This window comes from Octopus bimaculoides, chromosome 11 (assembly GCF_046866305.1).
Source record: "Octopus bimaculoides isolate indiv1 chromosome 11, ASM4686630v1, whole genome shotgun sequence".
Lineage (NCBI taxonomy): Eukaryota > Metazoa > Mollusca > Cephalopoda > Octopoda > Octopodidae > Octopus > Octopus bimaculoides.
The window spans coordinates 67,305,054-67,323,070 of record NC_142938.1 but is presented as its reverse complement, the minus strand read 5'-3'; the positions used below and the strand labels follow the sequence as shown (position 1 = coordinate 67,323,070).

General features: G+C 35.9%; 1 protein-coding gene across 1 annotated transcript; it reads left to right on the top strand.

The window, feature by feature from the left end:
• Positions 1-7,169: 7,169 nt before the first annotated feature.
• Positions 7,170-17,898, top strand: LOC106876449 (cytochrome P450 2B2). Its single transcript, XM_089360631.1, is given in 8 exon segments — positions 7,170-7,924; positions 10,080-10,305; positions 11,258-11,384; positions 12,322-12,478; positions 14,446-14,582; positions 17,071-17,167; positions 17,658-17,720; positions 17,723-17,898. Coding segments are annotated over 8 exon segments (1,353 nt in total). The 5' UTR covers positions 7,170-7,554.
• Positions 17,899-18,017: the final 119 nt, after the last annotated feature.

The following is an 18,017-nucleotide window of genomic DNA, read 5'->3' as shown; positions in this document are numbered from 1 at the left end:
ACCGGCCAAAACCTGTTGTATCTAATTCCCCCACGAAATCTTTTAAAAAATAATCAAATCAGGTTAGTGAATTCTCGTACCTTTGAGATAATGTGGAGGCTTTTCTTCCAGAAACCACAGAACTGGGAGAAAAGCAAAATTAATTGAGGTGGATGTCAAAAGAGAAAATATTGACTTTCATAAAGAGGAAAAAATAAATGGAAGGAAAGAAGTTGGTAAATATTTCGGTGTGAACGCAAATAGCTGTAACGTGGTAGCAGAGCATGCTAGAAATAGCAGCCAAATCTGTCCTTTGCTGGAAAAAGGAGCCGTTTACGCGAGATTTCGATGTCACATTCATTGAAAGTGTGCGAAATAACCTGGAAAGAAAAAAAAAAAAGACCTGCAAAACAAAACTCACTTGGTTGGAGACTTCCAGATCCCCACTACCTCTCTCACCCTTCTTTTCCTGAAAAAAAAAGTGGCTTGCGGCGGTTTGGAGGTCAGGTACTTTGAATGCACCCGAAAAAACCGTGGAAAAAATTATTCCATACCGAGGTACGAAATATTTACCGAAAGAATAAAATCTTGTACCGATTATACCTGTAATTTAATTAATTCAAATTAATGTACATCATCTTGAAAATTGACAAAATATTTGTCGGTTGCTATCTAGGATTAATTTTAGTAAGAAATCAAACAGGTAAGATACATTAATAGTTTCAATTTTAGTGTTGAGCCATAATGTCATTGCTTTTACATCTTTTAATTAAATTTACACTTTTAATTAGATTTACCTGCCCATAAAAGTCAAGTTTAGTCAGCAAGATCAGCTAAAATTACATAATTATTGGCATATAAAGCACCCTCTGAGAAAATTTCAAATCAGCATGTAGCAAATTTACAAAGTTACAAGCAAATATTGTGGGCACTTCCCTTAAACCTGAATAATTCAAAATATCGTGAACAAACAAGCATTTCAATTGACAGATTAATATGAACAGTAAAGATGTTTTTAGTTCGACACCTAATTTCAAGAAAATAATTACTCATAAAACTGCACAGCATAGTGAAGCCGGCTGTTCTTGCAGACATAAAGACCAGTATCCGATTAATGGTGAGTGTTTGAGTGAGCATGGCCACAGTCACATGATTGAAACAAGTAAAAGAGAGAAAAAGAGAGTATAGGAATTTTACTAAGTATCAAAAACATCGTAGTATTTGAATCCCGAGCGACGCCGATTACTTCTGCTAGTATAATATATATTAATCCACTTACATCATGCGCATAATTATTGATACTTTGTGTTGTTTTGCGATCATACAACCAGCCAGGCTCTTGTTATCAGTCCATTCTTAAATTCACCCTATAGGGCCAGCATAGTGAGCAAACAAACACATCGACAGACACTTAGATGTAACAATTGAAATAAAGGAGTACTAAGTCAATGCCCATTTTCATTTCTATTATAATTAGTGTGTTCTTTGTATTACGCCATAGCCTACCCTCGAATATGGTCGACGAGTGCGGAAAAGCAACGGTGGGAATGTAATACAATTAACATTAGATCCGAAACGTAAATGGTTTGACTGTCGCAGGTCAAATCGTGTATTCAATTCTATACATACAGAGAGGGAACCGAAGGATCTTAGCAAGCCGAACCCTTGAAACGGGGAGCGCAATTGGCTGATCACACACACACACACACACACACACACACACACACACACACACACACACACATATATGAATGTGTAAATGTGTAAATGTATATGTATATGTATATATATATATATATATATATATATATATATATATATATATATATGTATGTATGTATGTATACACACACACACAAATATATCATGTGTTTAAAATGCTTAGCGGCATTTTGCCCGTCTTTGTGTTCTGAGTTCAAATTCCGCCGCAGTCGACTTTGCCTCTCATTTTCTGGGTCGATGAAATAATTACCAATTGAGTACTGGGGTCGATGTAATCGACGTACCTCCTCCCCCGAAATTAATGGCCTTGTGCCAAAATTTGAATTCAATATTTATGTCATTCGGAAAATTGTATAGTTTATATTTAAAAAGACAATTGAATCTCTGTAAATAAAACAAAACAAAACGAAAGAGACCATGAACCTCCAGACCATACAATAAATATATTAAATCGACGTTTATATGTCCACACGTTCGACTATTTGAAAGAGTTCCTGTAAAACATATTCGTTGAATAACTAAGAGTAAATAATACAATTTTGATACAAGGTCAGCAAATTCGGAGGAAGAGACACAGTGAACCTTGGCGGTATTTGAACTCAGAATGTGAAGACGGACGAAATGCCACTGAGCAGATGGCCCGGCATGCTAACCATTTTGCCAGATCACCACCTTAAATGATATGAATATTCATTTCTACTATAGGCGGAAGGGCTGAAATTTTGTGGGAGGGGAATAGTCGATTATATCGTCCCCAGTGTTCCACTGGTAGTTATAGTTATCGACCCAGGGAGGATGAAAGGCAAAGTCGACATCGGTAGAATTTGAACTCAGACTATAAAAACGGACGAACTGTCGCTAAGCATTTACTCGGCATGCAAATGATTCTGCCAACTCACCACCTTAAATGATATGAATATTGCGAATAAAGAAGTTGAAAAAAAAAATACCAAGTACTCCAAATTGAAACCGGAGGTGGTAAGACTGATTGGAACGCAAGAGGGTAATGTAAATGTGATGCCAGTTTTGATCGGAGCATTAATATCAATCCCATAGAAACTTCGAGACTTCTTAAAAGCGTTTGAGAATACTATACAACATCGGTGTCATACAAAACTCAGCCTTGCTTAGTGCTGCGCACATTTTAAGGAATGTATTATCTGTTTAAGGGCCATGTTGTAACTTCACAGATGATTAAATACTCCCATGTATTTTACATCTACACTACCTGACAAAGTAACAATAAGAATGATAAAAGGAATGCCACTCAACATTATATTCTTTTAATTTTGTATTGTAAAATAGTGATTAAGATGAATTTTGTCTCTAGGTTTGATTATTTTCATTTTATTTTTTGCTCTTTTCATTTTATTTTCGTATCTGAAAATAGCTTGTGAACCATTTGTTTATGGTATGGCTATCACATCTTCCTGCTGTTTCTTAGTGGATTTTAAACCACGAATAATAGCGCAGAAATTTATTTGCCAAACATATTTTGGTAGTTAAAACTGCATAAAGAAAAGCTGTTCTTGTAATCCAAGTATTAAGTGCTATGCTTAAGAGAATTCAAAAGATTTTTATTAGAAAAAATTCAATTGAGAACTTCATAAAATTTTTTTCGATTTCACAAACTGATCAGATTACAAATTGCTTTATGCGCAGAACTTTGCTAGAAGTCAAAGTTTACTTCGACTCTTCCGAAAATTATTGAACGATCCAGTCACATCAAGAGTAACAAAAATATTGAAAGGCCTCAACATCGGTATAACTTGTAAAACTTCATTGATCTGTAACACATATATTAATGTATTAGAAATTTTCACAATAGGCGCAGGAGTGGCTGTGTGGTAAGTAGCTTGCTTACCAACCACATGGTTCCGGGTTCATTCCCACAGCGTGGCACCTTGGGCAAGTGTCTTTTACTATAGCCTCGGGCCGACCACAGCCTTGTGAGTGGATTTGGTAGATGGAAACTGAAAGAAGCCCGTCGTATATATGTATATATATATATGTATTTGTGTATATGTTTGTGTCTGGGTTTGTCCCACCCACCCTCATTTGACAACCGATGGTGGTGTGTTTACATCCCCGTAACTTAGCGGTTCGGCAAAAGAGACCGATAGAATAAGTACTAGGCTTACAAAGAATAAGTCCTGGAGTCGATTTGCTCGACTAAAGGCGGTGCTCCAGCATGGCCACAGTCAAATGACTGAAACAAGTAAAAGAATAAAAGAGTAATGGTAATGATCAAAGCTCGGTTCATAGAAATAGCATAATTAACTCTGCTCTCCCCAACAAAAAGTCACAAAAATATCAATAACAACTGTATCTTTCGGCTTAGAGTTAACATAGCAGTCCGTAAATACATGTTGGCGGGCGCCTTATACCTTATGAAAACTATTATAATGTTCAAGCGAGGTTGTTGGACTTTTCTTTTCAAATACATCTAAAGAACTGAACACGACAGACCAGATGTCGTCGACTATAAGAAACTATGTAATGTAATTCACGTGGCATGTCCATTTGACACCAGAATAAAAAGAAAAAGTAGAGCACTATAATCCTTACATTATACTGACTTCAAGTAGAAAATCCTCAAGTACTGCGAGAAACGACAAGGTCTTGTGAATGACGGTTATTATTGGAGCCATGAGAAGAGTGACAAAACATTTGAGAAGAAATTTTGGAAACCGTAATCTTAACCTGAGACGCAATACAGAAAAGACCTCAATAAATCTAAAACAGATATGAAAATAAATAATACGCTTCCACAAAAGGAGCAAACTGGTTCTCATCCGAGACCACAATTATAGTTTCTGAGGCGGCATCACCAATCACATAAAATATAAAACACGAATCACGTGAAAGTTATTCTCTTACATCGACTCTGGTGTTCAATTGGTAATAACTTTATTGACCCCTAAAGGTTCAAAGGTAAAATCGACTCAGGTTACATTTGAACTCAGAAAGTGAAGTCGAAAGAAATGCCGTTAAGCACTTTTCCGGCGCGGTAACGATTCTGCTAGTTCGCAATAATAATAATAATAATAATAATAATAATAATAATAATAATAATAATAATAATATTAATAATAATAATTCTTGCCCCCTGTAGGGGAAGGAGTAAGTCAATTATATTGATCAGACTGCATTACTGGTACATATTTTATCAACTCCGAAAGGATGAAAGGCAATGTCGATCTCGGCGGAATTTGGACTCAGAACGTAAAGAAGGACGAATTACCGCTAAGCATTTTTCCCGGCGTTCTGCCAACTGACCACCTTAATAATAATAATAATAATAATAATAATAATAATAGTGGTTTCAAAGTTTGCCTCAAGGGCAGCAGTTTTGGAGGAGGGGATGAGTCGATTTCGTCGAGCCCATTATTTCACTGGTACTTAATTTATCGACCACGAAAGGATGAAAGGCGAAGTCGATCTCGGTGGAATTTGAACTCAGAACGTAGCGGCGGTCGAAATACCGCTAAGCATTTCGCCCGGCGTAATAACGATTCTTATTTCTTTATTGCTCACAAGGGGCTAAACATAGAGAGGACAAACAAGGACAGATAAAGGGGTTAAGTCGATTACATCGACCCCAGTGCGTAACTGGTACTTAATTTATCGACCCCGAAAGGATGAAAGGCAAAGTCGACCTCGGCGGAATTTGAACTCAGAACGTAACTGCAGACGAAATACCGCCAAGCATCTCGCCCGGCGTGATAACGATTCTGCCAGCTTACCACCTTAAACAACAACAACAACGATAATAATAATAATAATAATAGTAATAGTTGTAGAAATACCCACAATTATATTCTTTTAGCTTTGTATCCTAAAACGGTGATTAAGATGAAGTTTGTCTTCAAGTTTGGTTCTTTTCATTTCCCTTTTCTTTTTGTGGTATTTTTGTATCTTAAAATAATCACGGACTGTTTGTTAATGTTATTGGCTCTACTACTACCAGCAACGTAGTTATCAATTCTTCTTCTTGTTTCTAAGTGTGTTCTGAACCACGAATAACAATGCAAGCAGCTGTTTGCGAAGCATATTTTGGCAGTTATAACGGCATAAAGGCAAGTCTCTCTTCAAGTTCAAGTTTTAATGTCATACTTAAAAGAATTCAAAAGCCTTTTAGTAGAAAAAAACTTCGACAGAAAAACGTTCAAAAAGGTGATCAGGTTACAAACTGTTTCATGTGCAGAAGCTTTTCAGAGGAAACCGTTCACTTCGACTGGTCTGAAAAGTAACAATGAATGGAACCAATCACGTCAAAAATTATGAGTTTATGGAAATATTTCAAAATCGGTATAACTTCTAAAACGGTCTTGATCTACATCTAATGTAATTAATTTCTTGGAAATTTTCCTGGTTGTAGCTGATCTATTATCATTCACAAATATATCAAAGCTAAGTTCATATAAAGAACACACCGACGCTGTTCTCCTCTTCAAAGATCACAAAGAGTACCATTAACAACTGTGACATTCGACTCAGAAATACGTATTAAAAGACAGTGTATGTTAAACTCAGTGGAGGCGCAATGGCCCAGTGGTTAGGACAGCGGACTCGCGGTTTCGATTCCCAGACCGGGTGTTGTGAGTGTTTATTGAGCGAAAACACCTAAAGCTCCACGAGGCTCCGGCAAGGGATGGTGGTGAACCCTGCTGTACTCTTTCACCACAACTTTCTCTCACTCTTACTTCCTGTTTCTGGTGTGCCCGTAATTCAAAGGGGTCAGCCTTGTCACACTCTGTGTCACGCTGAATATCCCCGAGAACTGCGTTAAGGGTACACGTGTCTGTGGAGTGCTCAGCCACTTGCAGGTTATTTTCACGAGCAGGCTGTTCCGTTGATCGGATCAACAGGAACCCTCGATGTCGTAAGCGACGGAGTGCCAACAACAACATGTTAAACTCAACACCAAGACTAAATAAAATAGCATGCTGCTGTAAATAAATCACTGATCGTGGCGCCCGAATTTTCGCATAAAAAAATAGAAAATGAATAGAAGGGACAAAAACAAAATATGTTGTTATACTACGTGCATATTTGGCAGCAACACTACCTGCCAAAATGAAATTATGACAATGTTAAATTTGAAGAAATATAACCTGGGTGTAAAGCTAACGTTAGAGTCTAACAGTCTAGCTCACTTAGACTTTACTCTTTTACTCTTTTACTTGTTTCAGTCATTTGACTGCGGCCATGCTGGAGCACCGCTTTTAGTCGAGCAAATCAACCCCAGGACTTATTCTTTGTAAGCCTAGTACTTATTCTATCGTTCTCTTTTGCCGAACCGCTAAGTTACGGAGACGTAAACACACCACCACACTGATTTAGAACTGACAGATTTCACATAATTAATATGAAGTCATTGAAAATGCAGGATCAGTACAATATATTATTGCTACTAGATTAATTCAGCACTGGACCTACCCAGTCCAGCGACGTATAATATGCAGTATGTCAACTTTCGACTGACTACTTACCTGTCTTAAATCTGTTTGATCAGGGTCGACTTGGAGTTACTCAAGAACAACAACAACCTATGGCTAACAAGTAATAACATAGTTATGTTAATGGATTGGTAACCTATTTTAGAGAAACTGAATACTTGTTATAGCATTAACTGCAATACTTACTGAAGCCAAGTGTTCACACAATAGTTAAAAGAAGCAGACTACTATATATAGAGAGCAATCTCGTTAAAATGCCATTTAATGGTATGATTTCTAACTGTATGCAGTAGATTTAAACAACCCTTATCTTTAAGATTTCTGGGGAGCTGAGAGGAATATATTTCAAGCTTTAATTACGAACACATAACTGCAACAGCAACATAGGGTTATGGATGTTTCTGCATCATATGCTATAGAAACTATTAATATACAAAGTTTCTTGTTTGGATTAGTCACCCTGTTGCTCGTACGATGGTTTATGACGCGAACAAAGCATAACTACAATTTACCTCCGGGTCCAACATCATTTCCAATAATTGGAAATCTACCTCAGATGATCACAACCACAGATCTTTGCTCGAAGATGAAAGATTTCCGAAAACAATATGGAGATATTTTCAAACTGAAACTTGGTTCTGACACTCTGGTGACTGTATGCAAAACAGAATGGATTTTAGAAGGATTGGTAAAGAAAGGAGATGAACTGAAAGGAAGACCCTACTGGATCTACATGGCGGAGCTATTATCCCGAAAGCAAGGCAAGTAGCCAACTTACCTTAATAAATGTCTTCGCTTCCTTTTTCTCCCCCTTCATACCGATTTTCACAACTTATCCAGAATGCAACTCTTCATTTTCCCAGTTTTCTTGATACTTTTTATCCCTTTTTCCCTTCTCAGGTCTTTTATGGGTCACGCTCTTTCAGCTCAGTCTGCAATTTAGGATCTATTTTAAAACGGGGGCCACATTTTTCATTAATGTTTTACGTAGTGTTTTTGGTACGGAAAGACTTTCAAACTTCGTATACTTATCTATTTTGTGTTATAGAACAGAAAAATATTTTTGTATTCGAATTTATTTCATGTAAAAAATTGTCTTATTTCGATAATTTCAACCAATCACTGACAAGTATTCAGTTGTTTATATTTACTCCTTTGGCTGATTAAGCGATGTAAAGCGTATTTAATCTCCATACCTTCGTTTTATTTGCTTTTTTCATTTTAAATTTGCTTTAACCCTAACCCTAACCCTAACCCTAGGGTTAGGGTTAGGGTTAGGGTTAATTGTTTCAGAATCGTTTGTTTATGTAGTCGGCACTTAATGTATATCGGCTGAATGGACGTCAGTGATTGGTTGAAATTACAGAAATACGACAGCTTTAACATGGAAAAACTTATGGATTTCTTTTTTTTTAAAGAAGACTAAGAGAAAAAGATGTTTTATATGACACATTCTACCAGTGTTCCAAGTTTCAAAGTGTTTCGTTAATGAAAAATGTGGCCCCCGTTTTAAAAAAGATCCGCAATTTATTCTCTGCTATGTCTTTCAACGAAAACTGTTCAAGCATTTTACCGTTACTATTTTCTTCCAATTAGCGTTTCTTGCCACTATGCAAACACTTTATCTCGTCCTGCTCCGTCTAGGCGTTCTTCTTTCTTCCTGTATTTCTTTTTCTATGTTTTGTAAAGGGTGGTCATACTTTTACCACTACTGACATTGGAAGAAATAGTTGTGGTAGGGAAATACGGATTTGTGTTAGATTCATCGCTGTTTTTCCGTTAAACTCATACTGCGATTTTCGCTCTTTCCTTTTTCTTCACACGTTGTGGGCGTTTTCCATATTGATGCAATCGCTAAGGGTACATTAAATGTTCGCTTTTCCACACAGACACTCACACGCATACACACACACACACACCACAAACACACAACACACACACACATACACACACACACACACACACACACACACACACACACACACACACACACACACACACACACTATTCATAGACTCCTTCATACGAACATAGACATAAATGCACATACACGTTCATACGTAACCGCGTTTGAAATATTTTCAGTTTTCCTACCTGGAAATAAATCGGAATACATCGGAATTACTTCCATTGAATGCCAAATTCAACAAATGCACGCATAAATTCTACCTCATCTCTCGTCCCTCCCCACCCCTCTCTCTCTCTTCATCTATCCTTTTCTTCTCCGGAATTTAATTTGTTTGCTTGTGTCTTACGTCTGTCTGTTCCTCTATCTCTGTCATTCTCGCTTTTTATTTTCACCTACATCTATGTGTAGTATGTATATGTGACATGTATACTATTTTCCTAAATATGATTCAGAACTCACTCTAACTGGTAGAAGTAGTAGCCAAATCTCTTGCCTTCGAAACGCGGAGTAGATGAAACAAGTGACGAAGGGGTATACGCTTTATGTTGCACGTCTTGTTTCTCTGTTTATTTTTTTTCGTTGTTCGAAAAAAGTTCGTTTTCTATGTTTTTGTTTCTTATTGTGTTTAACGTTTTATTGATGTCCTGTACCCATATATGCATGTATGTATACATATAGATGTAGGTATGTACATATATGTATGGATATATGCATATATATATATATATATATATATATATATATATATATATATATATATATATATATATATATATATATATATATATATATATAATCCCACTTGGAATTAGTTGCTTAAAAGCTAAATACTGGCTTAAAAGCCGCCCGACAGTGAGGCTTTCGAGCAAGTATATATATATATGTATATATATATATATATATATATATATATATATATATATATATATATATATAAGTTTTCAAATGAAAAGAATGAAAACATCTTCAAAGTTGTTTTTTCTTTTGTGCTTTCACTATTGTTTCAGGTATTTTCTTTAACACTGGAAAAGAATGGAAGGACTTGAAAAAGTTTATTTACGCAACATTCCGGGATTTAGGAATGGGTAAGAGAAAACTAGAAGACCAAATATATTTGGAAACCCAGAGATTAAGCAAAGTTTTTCAATCTCACAATGGCAAACCGTTTTCCTTAGGCGACCCGTTGGCATACTTCTCGTTGAGTATTGTATATGATATAATATTTGGTGAAAGGTTAGTAGCATTCAATATATGTAAACAATATATGTAATAAACTTCATATATATGTAATAAACATGTGTGTATATCCTTATGAATACAGTAATCCCTCGCCATATTGCAGTTCACCTATTGTGCACTCAGTACATCGCGGATTTTTCTGACTAATATATGTAAATTTATATCGCGGACTTCTCAGTATATCGCGGGTTTCCGCAGCCGATAGGTATTTATATTTTTTTAGATTTTAATTATTTCTGTGGGAGGTTTTGTAACGTAACACCCACGATAGTCGAGGGAATTATTGCATATGGATGGATGGTTCTCCCTCTGTTTCGGCAATAAACATTCTGAATATTTGTATACAACTGAATTTACGGTAGATCTTCAATAGTCTGTCTTGAAATATGTTGAACATTGTTCCACATAATTTTGTGTTATTATACCGCCAATCTCAGTGTTAAATAGTGGCTAGCCATTGCTTTCAGTTGAAGTAAACCTTTTGCAAATTATGCTACTGAGACATCATATGATAGTAAAAAGATAAAGCTTCTTCCACTAGTCACCATATATAGATTTTTTTTCCTTAGGAATGTCCTTAAGTCTCTACACCACCACTAACCAGTATTACAATACTTCGACACATGCATACCTCTATAAGCATATATACATCACTCTAACACACAAATCACTTACCTTTTATTTCCGCTTACAGACACAAATGCATTCTTAAACTTGCATCTACACACTCACTCCTATATCACTTCTGAATTCCTCCCCAAAACAGTAATTCTACCTACTTTTTCCCATTTTGCCAGACCCCACAATCACTTTCTCTTTTTCTCAGTCCTCCTATATAGTTCTTTCCTTCATCCGCCGAAGGTCTGATGTTCGAAATGGTGCGACATTTTCTCTTTCTATTAAAGTATTATGCTACTAATATATATTGTATGTTTTGCAATTGAAGGATCAGATTTGGTGAACTTGAGTTTCAGGAAATTGTTGAAAACTTAAGATTCTTCTTCAAGAATAGTAGTGCATTTATACCAGAGAATTTCTTTCCATTCCTGAGATTTTTCCGATGGAATTCTCCCGTAAGTATAAACGTTTCATATTGAAATCTGAATATTATTGAATCATGATTTGAACCCAGAAAATATAGGTTCGCCAAACCCCAAATTTTGTCATAGTCTTATGGTGACTATTCAATGATTTAGGAGAAAATTGTCGGATCGAGATGATACCTGAATTTGCTTTACACGTCATAAAATTCTTTCCCATTGAAACGCTTTCGATGTCAAAATTTTTCTCAGTTATGTTGATTTAACTTTTCATTTTTACAACTCTCCTCCATGCTAAAGTTTTTATTTATATTTGATACTGATTTCAAATTTTGGCACAAGACCAGCAAGTTCGGGGAAAGAAATGAATCGATTACGTTGTCTCCAGTATTCAACTGGTACTTATTTTATCGACCACGAAAGAACGAAAGGCAAAGTCGACCTCAGCCACATTTAAATGTCAAGACAGACGAAATGGTGTTAAGCATTTTGCCTGGTTCACTTACAACTCTGCCAGCTCGCTGCCATCTATTATAGTTTGATATTGCTTAATAGAATAACAGTAATTCCCTTAGACATTACGGCCAATGAAGTTGGACCTACAATGAAGACAACATTAACACTTGCCTGTAATACACTCAGATGCAATTGTATTCATATAATTCATAATTCATATGTTCTAATATTTCCACAGAGCAATTGCTGTTAAGAGCAAACATTTTAAATTACAGTTAAAGATAGTTCTGTGTGTAATTAATATTGTCTTTTAGAAATGTTGCATACAATTTATGTTAATTAAAGTGTATAGCTGATTGATTTGGTTTAGCATAACAATTACGTTTATTTTATTGTCTACAAAAAGAGGAAATTCGATTCCAGTGTAGAACGTTGATTACTGTAGATGAAAACAAAATACTATAAAACGCTTAGTTGGGCTCATAGGCCACCGATGCTAATTTTTTCACTATAGATTGAACAAATTGTCAAGAACGACAAAAAGATCCGAAGCTACATAAAAAAGAAAATCCGTGAACATAAGGAAACCTACAATGGTGACTACATAAGAGATTTTGTTGACGTATACTTACTCACACTTGAGAAGGAACCAAACAATGAATCTTTATCTGGTGAGTTACACGAACTGTTATGTTTCTCTTGTTTCGTTCAAGATATTATATATAAATTTTGAAAATAATACATAAAAAGAGAATATTTCATAAATGTTATAAAGAACATTACACATTGTTACACAAAAATCATATTACAATCATACCTACTTCTAAAATAAAAAAAAGAAAGAAATACAGGCATGACGGTGTGCTAAGAAACTTGCTTTCCAACCATTCGGTTCCGGGTTCAGTCCCACTGCGTGGAACACTGGGCCAGTGTGTACTACTATAGCCTCGGGCCGACCAAAGCCTTGTGAATGGATTTGGCAGACCGAAACTGAAAGGAGCCCATCATATATATATATATATATATATATATATATATATATGTATGTATATGCTTGTGTGCTTTTATTCTTTTAATTGTTCCAGTCATTCGATTGCAGTCATGCTGGAGCACTACCTTTAGTCGAATAAATCGACTCCAGGACTTATTCTTTGTACGCCTAATACTTATTCTATCGGTCTGATTTACCGAACCGCTAATTTACGGGGATGTAAAAACAACAACATCGTTTGTCAAGCGATGGTGGGGGCCAAACATAGACACACACGCATATCTATCTATCTATCTATCTATCTATCTATCTATCTATCTATCTATCACGGGCTTCTTTCAGTTTCCATCTACCAAATCCACTCACAAGGCTTTGGTCGGCCCGAGGCTACAGTAGGAAACACCGGCCCAAGGTGCTACGCAGTGGAACTGAATGCAGAAGTGTGTGGTTGAGAAGCAAGCTTCTTGCCATACAGCCATGCCTATATATATATATATATATATATATATATATATATATATTATCCGAAATGTACTGTATTATATATCCATCATGCTTGATCTTACCTCTCGGTTTCGTGCAAGGAATACGGTGGAATATTAGGTATCAATCAGATTATATAACCTTACGCTCATCAGAGTTAGCCGATATGGAAGGGAACATGGTGACTCCCCTTTATTGTCGGAGGTGAATTAACACATCCGGCCTGCGGTTGCTGTGAAAAAAGTGGTGAACCGAAAAAGGGTCAGGGGATTAATTTAGGAGTTATGTCCCTTGATTAGATTCGCTGTTTAGCCGGTAAGAATTATCTTGAAGTGTTTGTGGGAAACGTGTGCGTTAGTAGGTGTGGTGCTCCTGTGGGGATGAGGTGTGTGATATGAGTAGTGATGTATTGGTCAAGGTCTGGGTGTGGGAGTGGTTATGTTAGCGTGCGGTGTGTAATGTTCATTGTACCTCTATATATATATAGATGCCCCCCCCCCCCACACACACACATTACACACCACATGCTAACATAAACCCCACGACCTTATATATATGTACGTCTCTTCTATTTTTTAATTATTATAAATTTTCCACTGAGCAGGGAGCTGGTTTTCAACAAAGATACAAGGCTCCATCTTTCTGATGTTGACACAGACAAATTCCCATTTGAAACTTGAGAAAAGTCTTGCATATTTTTACTGTTCCACTCACAGATTGCACTTGTAATATATGAATTAGCCGGTCGATTTCTCTATCTAAAATTCCAAGTTTATCCAGATTCTCCTTTAAGCAACAACGTTTGTGGTGTGATAGGATTTTGTAAGAATTTATATATCTTCCTTCTACGTTTCGATGATATTATCTGAGTGAAACGATAAATCGTTTCGACGGTGGTTTCCCTCAGAAATGCCTCTGGCGTTCTAGTAGTCGCTGCCGGGATGATATTTCGTCTCTCTCTCTCTCTCTCTCTCTCTGATCCGTTGATAGATGTTATTTCAGGTAAAAACTACACTCTCATGCCTGTTTTAATTTACGTTTATTTATTTTTAATTATCAATTAGCTATGCTTTTTGCCTCGATTGTTTTGCAGTCATTTTCTATTTAATACCGTTACAAACAATTATCAAACGACTTGATTCGAATTATTTTCTGCTTTTGTAGAAGTGAATATGTTTCGGACAATTATTGATATTTTTATGGCTGGAACAGACACAACAGCTACCACTCTTAACTGGGCTTTTCTCTATATGGCGAAATATCCATATATACAGGAAAAATGTCGAGAAGAAATTCAAAAGGTAAATTATCAGATTCTTTCATTTATATGTCCCATGTATTTTCTTTTTATTAAAAATATTTCATTCAGTGCCATAAGTTTGGGCGATTAGTACTTTACCAATTATGTTACGTTTTGATCGTAGCACTGGTTTTTAACTTTAATTCTTTAAGCGCACTACTTATAAACAGATTACAAAAGGAGATAGGTGCAGGTGTGGCCGTGTGGTAAGAAGTTTTCTTTCTAACCATATGATTCCGGGTTCAGTCCTTCTGCGTGGCATCTTGAGAAAGCTTCGGGCCGACCAAAGCCTTGTCAGTGGAATTGGTAGACGGAAACTAAAAATAACCCCATCGTATATATATATATATATGTGTGGGGGTGTGTATATATATATATATATATATATATATATATATATATATATATATATATATATATATGTATGTGTGTGTGTGTGTGTGTGTGTGTGTGTGTGTGTGTATCTCTGTCTGTCTCCCATCACCGTTTCACAACTGGTATTGGCTTGTTTAACTCCTCTTAAATTAACGATTCGGCAATAAAGACCGATATAATAAGTACCAGGTTTTAAAAAAGTACTGAATCGATTCGTTCGTCTAAAAACTCTTCAAGGCAGTAATCCCATCATGGCTGCAGTCTAATGACTGAAACAAGTAACAGATTTAAAAAATGAAACATTTTTAACTACCACTGTACTACTGTGTTCAGTTCTTGTTGTAGGTAGCTATTTTGTGGATAACTTCTCTTTTTCATTAGATGCTCAGCGGGGAAGGAACAAATTTTATGACTGTTCTAGATTGGTGAAATTAATACTGTTGATGTCCAGCTAAATAATCTCTAAGCTGACGTAAGCAATGAAATCGTGGAAGTAAAGTTCACACACATGCACATACACACACATACACAGAGTACACATATCGAGTGAAAGGGAAACGAGTTTATGAAGTATGTGTGAGATGCCGCTTGGAAATTCCAAGATGGAAATGACATTGTAATAAATGTATTGCGCGATGTTAGTGAATGATTTCTTCTTTGTGCAGAACAACCGCCATTCATGGATACATTATATAATTATAGATGTCAAATGATGTCTCTGTCTGTCATGGCAATGCAAATCTGCTATTAAGAATCAAGGCTACTTGTAGATGAAAATGTCTACAGAAGAAGAATAAAAATTACATATACGACATTGTGGTGTTACACCAGACGACGGTGTGAGGTGCGCTAAACAAGGAAAGACAATTTCAGAAGGGGATTTACGCGTTAGATACACTTAGAAGCTTTGCTGATGTCGAGGGTAGCAACATTGCTTCCTACAAATTTGTCTGATGAGTGACAGAAGAAAGTACACCACCAGGAAATCTGGCTTTACGAAAACCGTACGTGTGTTCATCAGGAGACAAAGATTTAATATGCTGGAGGAAAGCATAGTTTGTGGCTGCCGTCATTGTTGTAGATGCATTAAGAATGTACAGGACGATAGTTGTCAGACTTAAAACAATTGCCTTTCTTGAGGATAGAACACACGTTAGGGTATTTAAAAAAAAATCAGGGAAGCGTCCCATCGAGAGAAACAAATTAAGGAGTTCGATAAGTATAGGAGCTAGATCTTGGTGCAATATTTTAGGGTAGGAAGGAATAACATCAGGACTGGTGCTTGTATTTGTGTATGCATTGATTTCTTATGTGGCTCTGTATGTTTGCCGGTGAATGTGTGTGTACGTGTGTATATTTAGTCCAAACAAAGATCATCTGTAAGATATCACCAACTTTCCGACACAATGAATCCTTATCTCAACGCATGCACCCCACCACACATGCATTAATCTTTCAATCAAACAGTGTCCCTCAATTCATTATCTCCCCCTTATAACAATAACACCTCTCAACCTCAATAACTCCAATGATCTCTAAATTAGCAGCTAATTAAAATTTATCTTGAATTACACCTACCTTTATTGAGTGAAATTACTATTAGATACTATCCGTGTACATCTGTTTTACACGGCCAAAAATCTTTGTTGTCCAAACTAACACACAGACACGAACGTACACGAATATATATAACATAAAAGACCAACATTAACAAGTAAAAATGGCGACAAACTTCCACAAACCTAAACATGCATCACCACTAAAAAGAGACGAACCGCCAAACCAAACGTACAAAATATAAATAGAAGATTCCTACGTTGACATGAAACAGCTGGTCACTATTTGATACTGAACTTCTAATTCATACAATAACTTTTTACGATATTGGCGTAGGGATATCTCTGTTTCTTAGAGGCAGGTTTATGTTATACATGCTAATTAAATTTGAAATTGTGTTCAAAACGTAAAGATTCTCCTTTCTTTTAAGCGCCAAGCTAATGAGTTTTTGTTAAACCAGGTCCCTTCTATTTTCTCTCATATTTTTCTTTTACTGCTTATTGCATTTATTTTGCATGCATATATATAACTCCATTGTAATGGATTATCTATTTCAGATCACAAATCTGAACAGACCTGTCACAATGGAAGACAAACGACACATGACATACGTTGCAGCAACTCTACTTGAGGTTCAGAGAATTGCTCCAGTTGGTAAGTAAGCTGTAACATAAATCGTGTAGTTAAAGCAAAAAGATACTTCACATCTTATAGTTAGTGGTCTTCTATGACAAAAGGATTTGTCAATCAGTTACGAAATAATTTTAGCAGAAAACGGTGTGAAAATGTTATAGATATCAAAATAATTCCGTCCATATTTAAATGAAATTCTACATATGTTCAATATTGCCAATAAAAAAAAAAGAAAAATAGGACAAGAATATTTCAAAGAAGTAAACATTTATGTTATATCAATGCAGGCTAAAATGTGTTGTGCCATCATATTATATCACATCAAACTCCTGTTGTAACATTACAATATTACATCAATTGAATGCTTCCTAACAAGAAACCCAATTCTTTTGCGACAGTATTGCGTAAGCAAAATCTCCAAATTTACTGTCTTATGACAATAGTAAAACAATCTGTTTCAAGTTATCCCTTATCTCAGCATTGTTAACGTTGAGAAAAATTCTTTTAACAGCTCCACTCACTGTTCCACATGCCTCTGAGGTAGACACAACACTAGGAGGTTATGATATTCCAAAAATACCGTTGTCCAATTCATGTTAATGGCTGCTCATTATGATCCGAATTATTGGGATAATCCAGATGAATTCCGACCTGAAAGATGGATTGGAGAAAATAATAAGTTAAAGAAAAATGAGGCTTATATGCCTTTCTCTTTGGGTAAGTATTGCAAATATATTTTAATGATAAAGTAGACCTATGTTCAAAAGTATTTCAGTTGTTACCATCTCGATTTGGAGGTAGTAACAATAATATTATTCAATGTTACCTTCGCCGTGTATCACTTGAAGGAGATTTAGATATTGTATCTAAT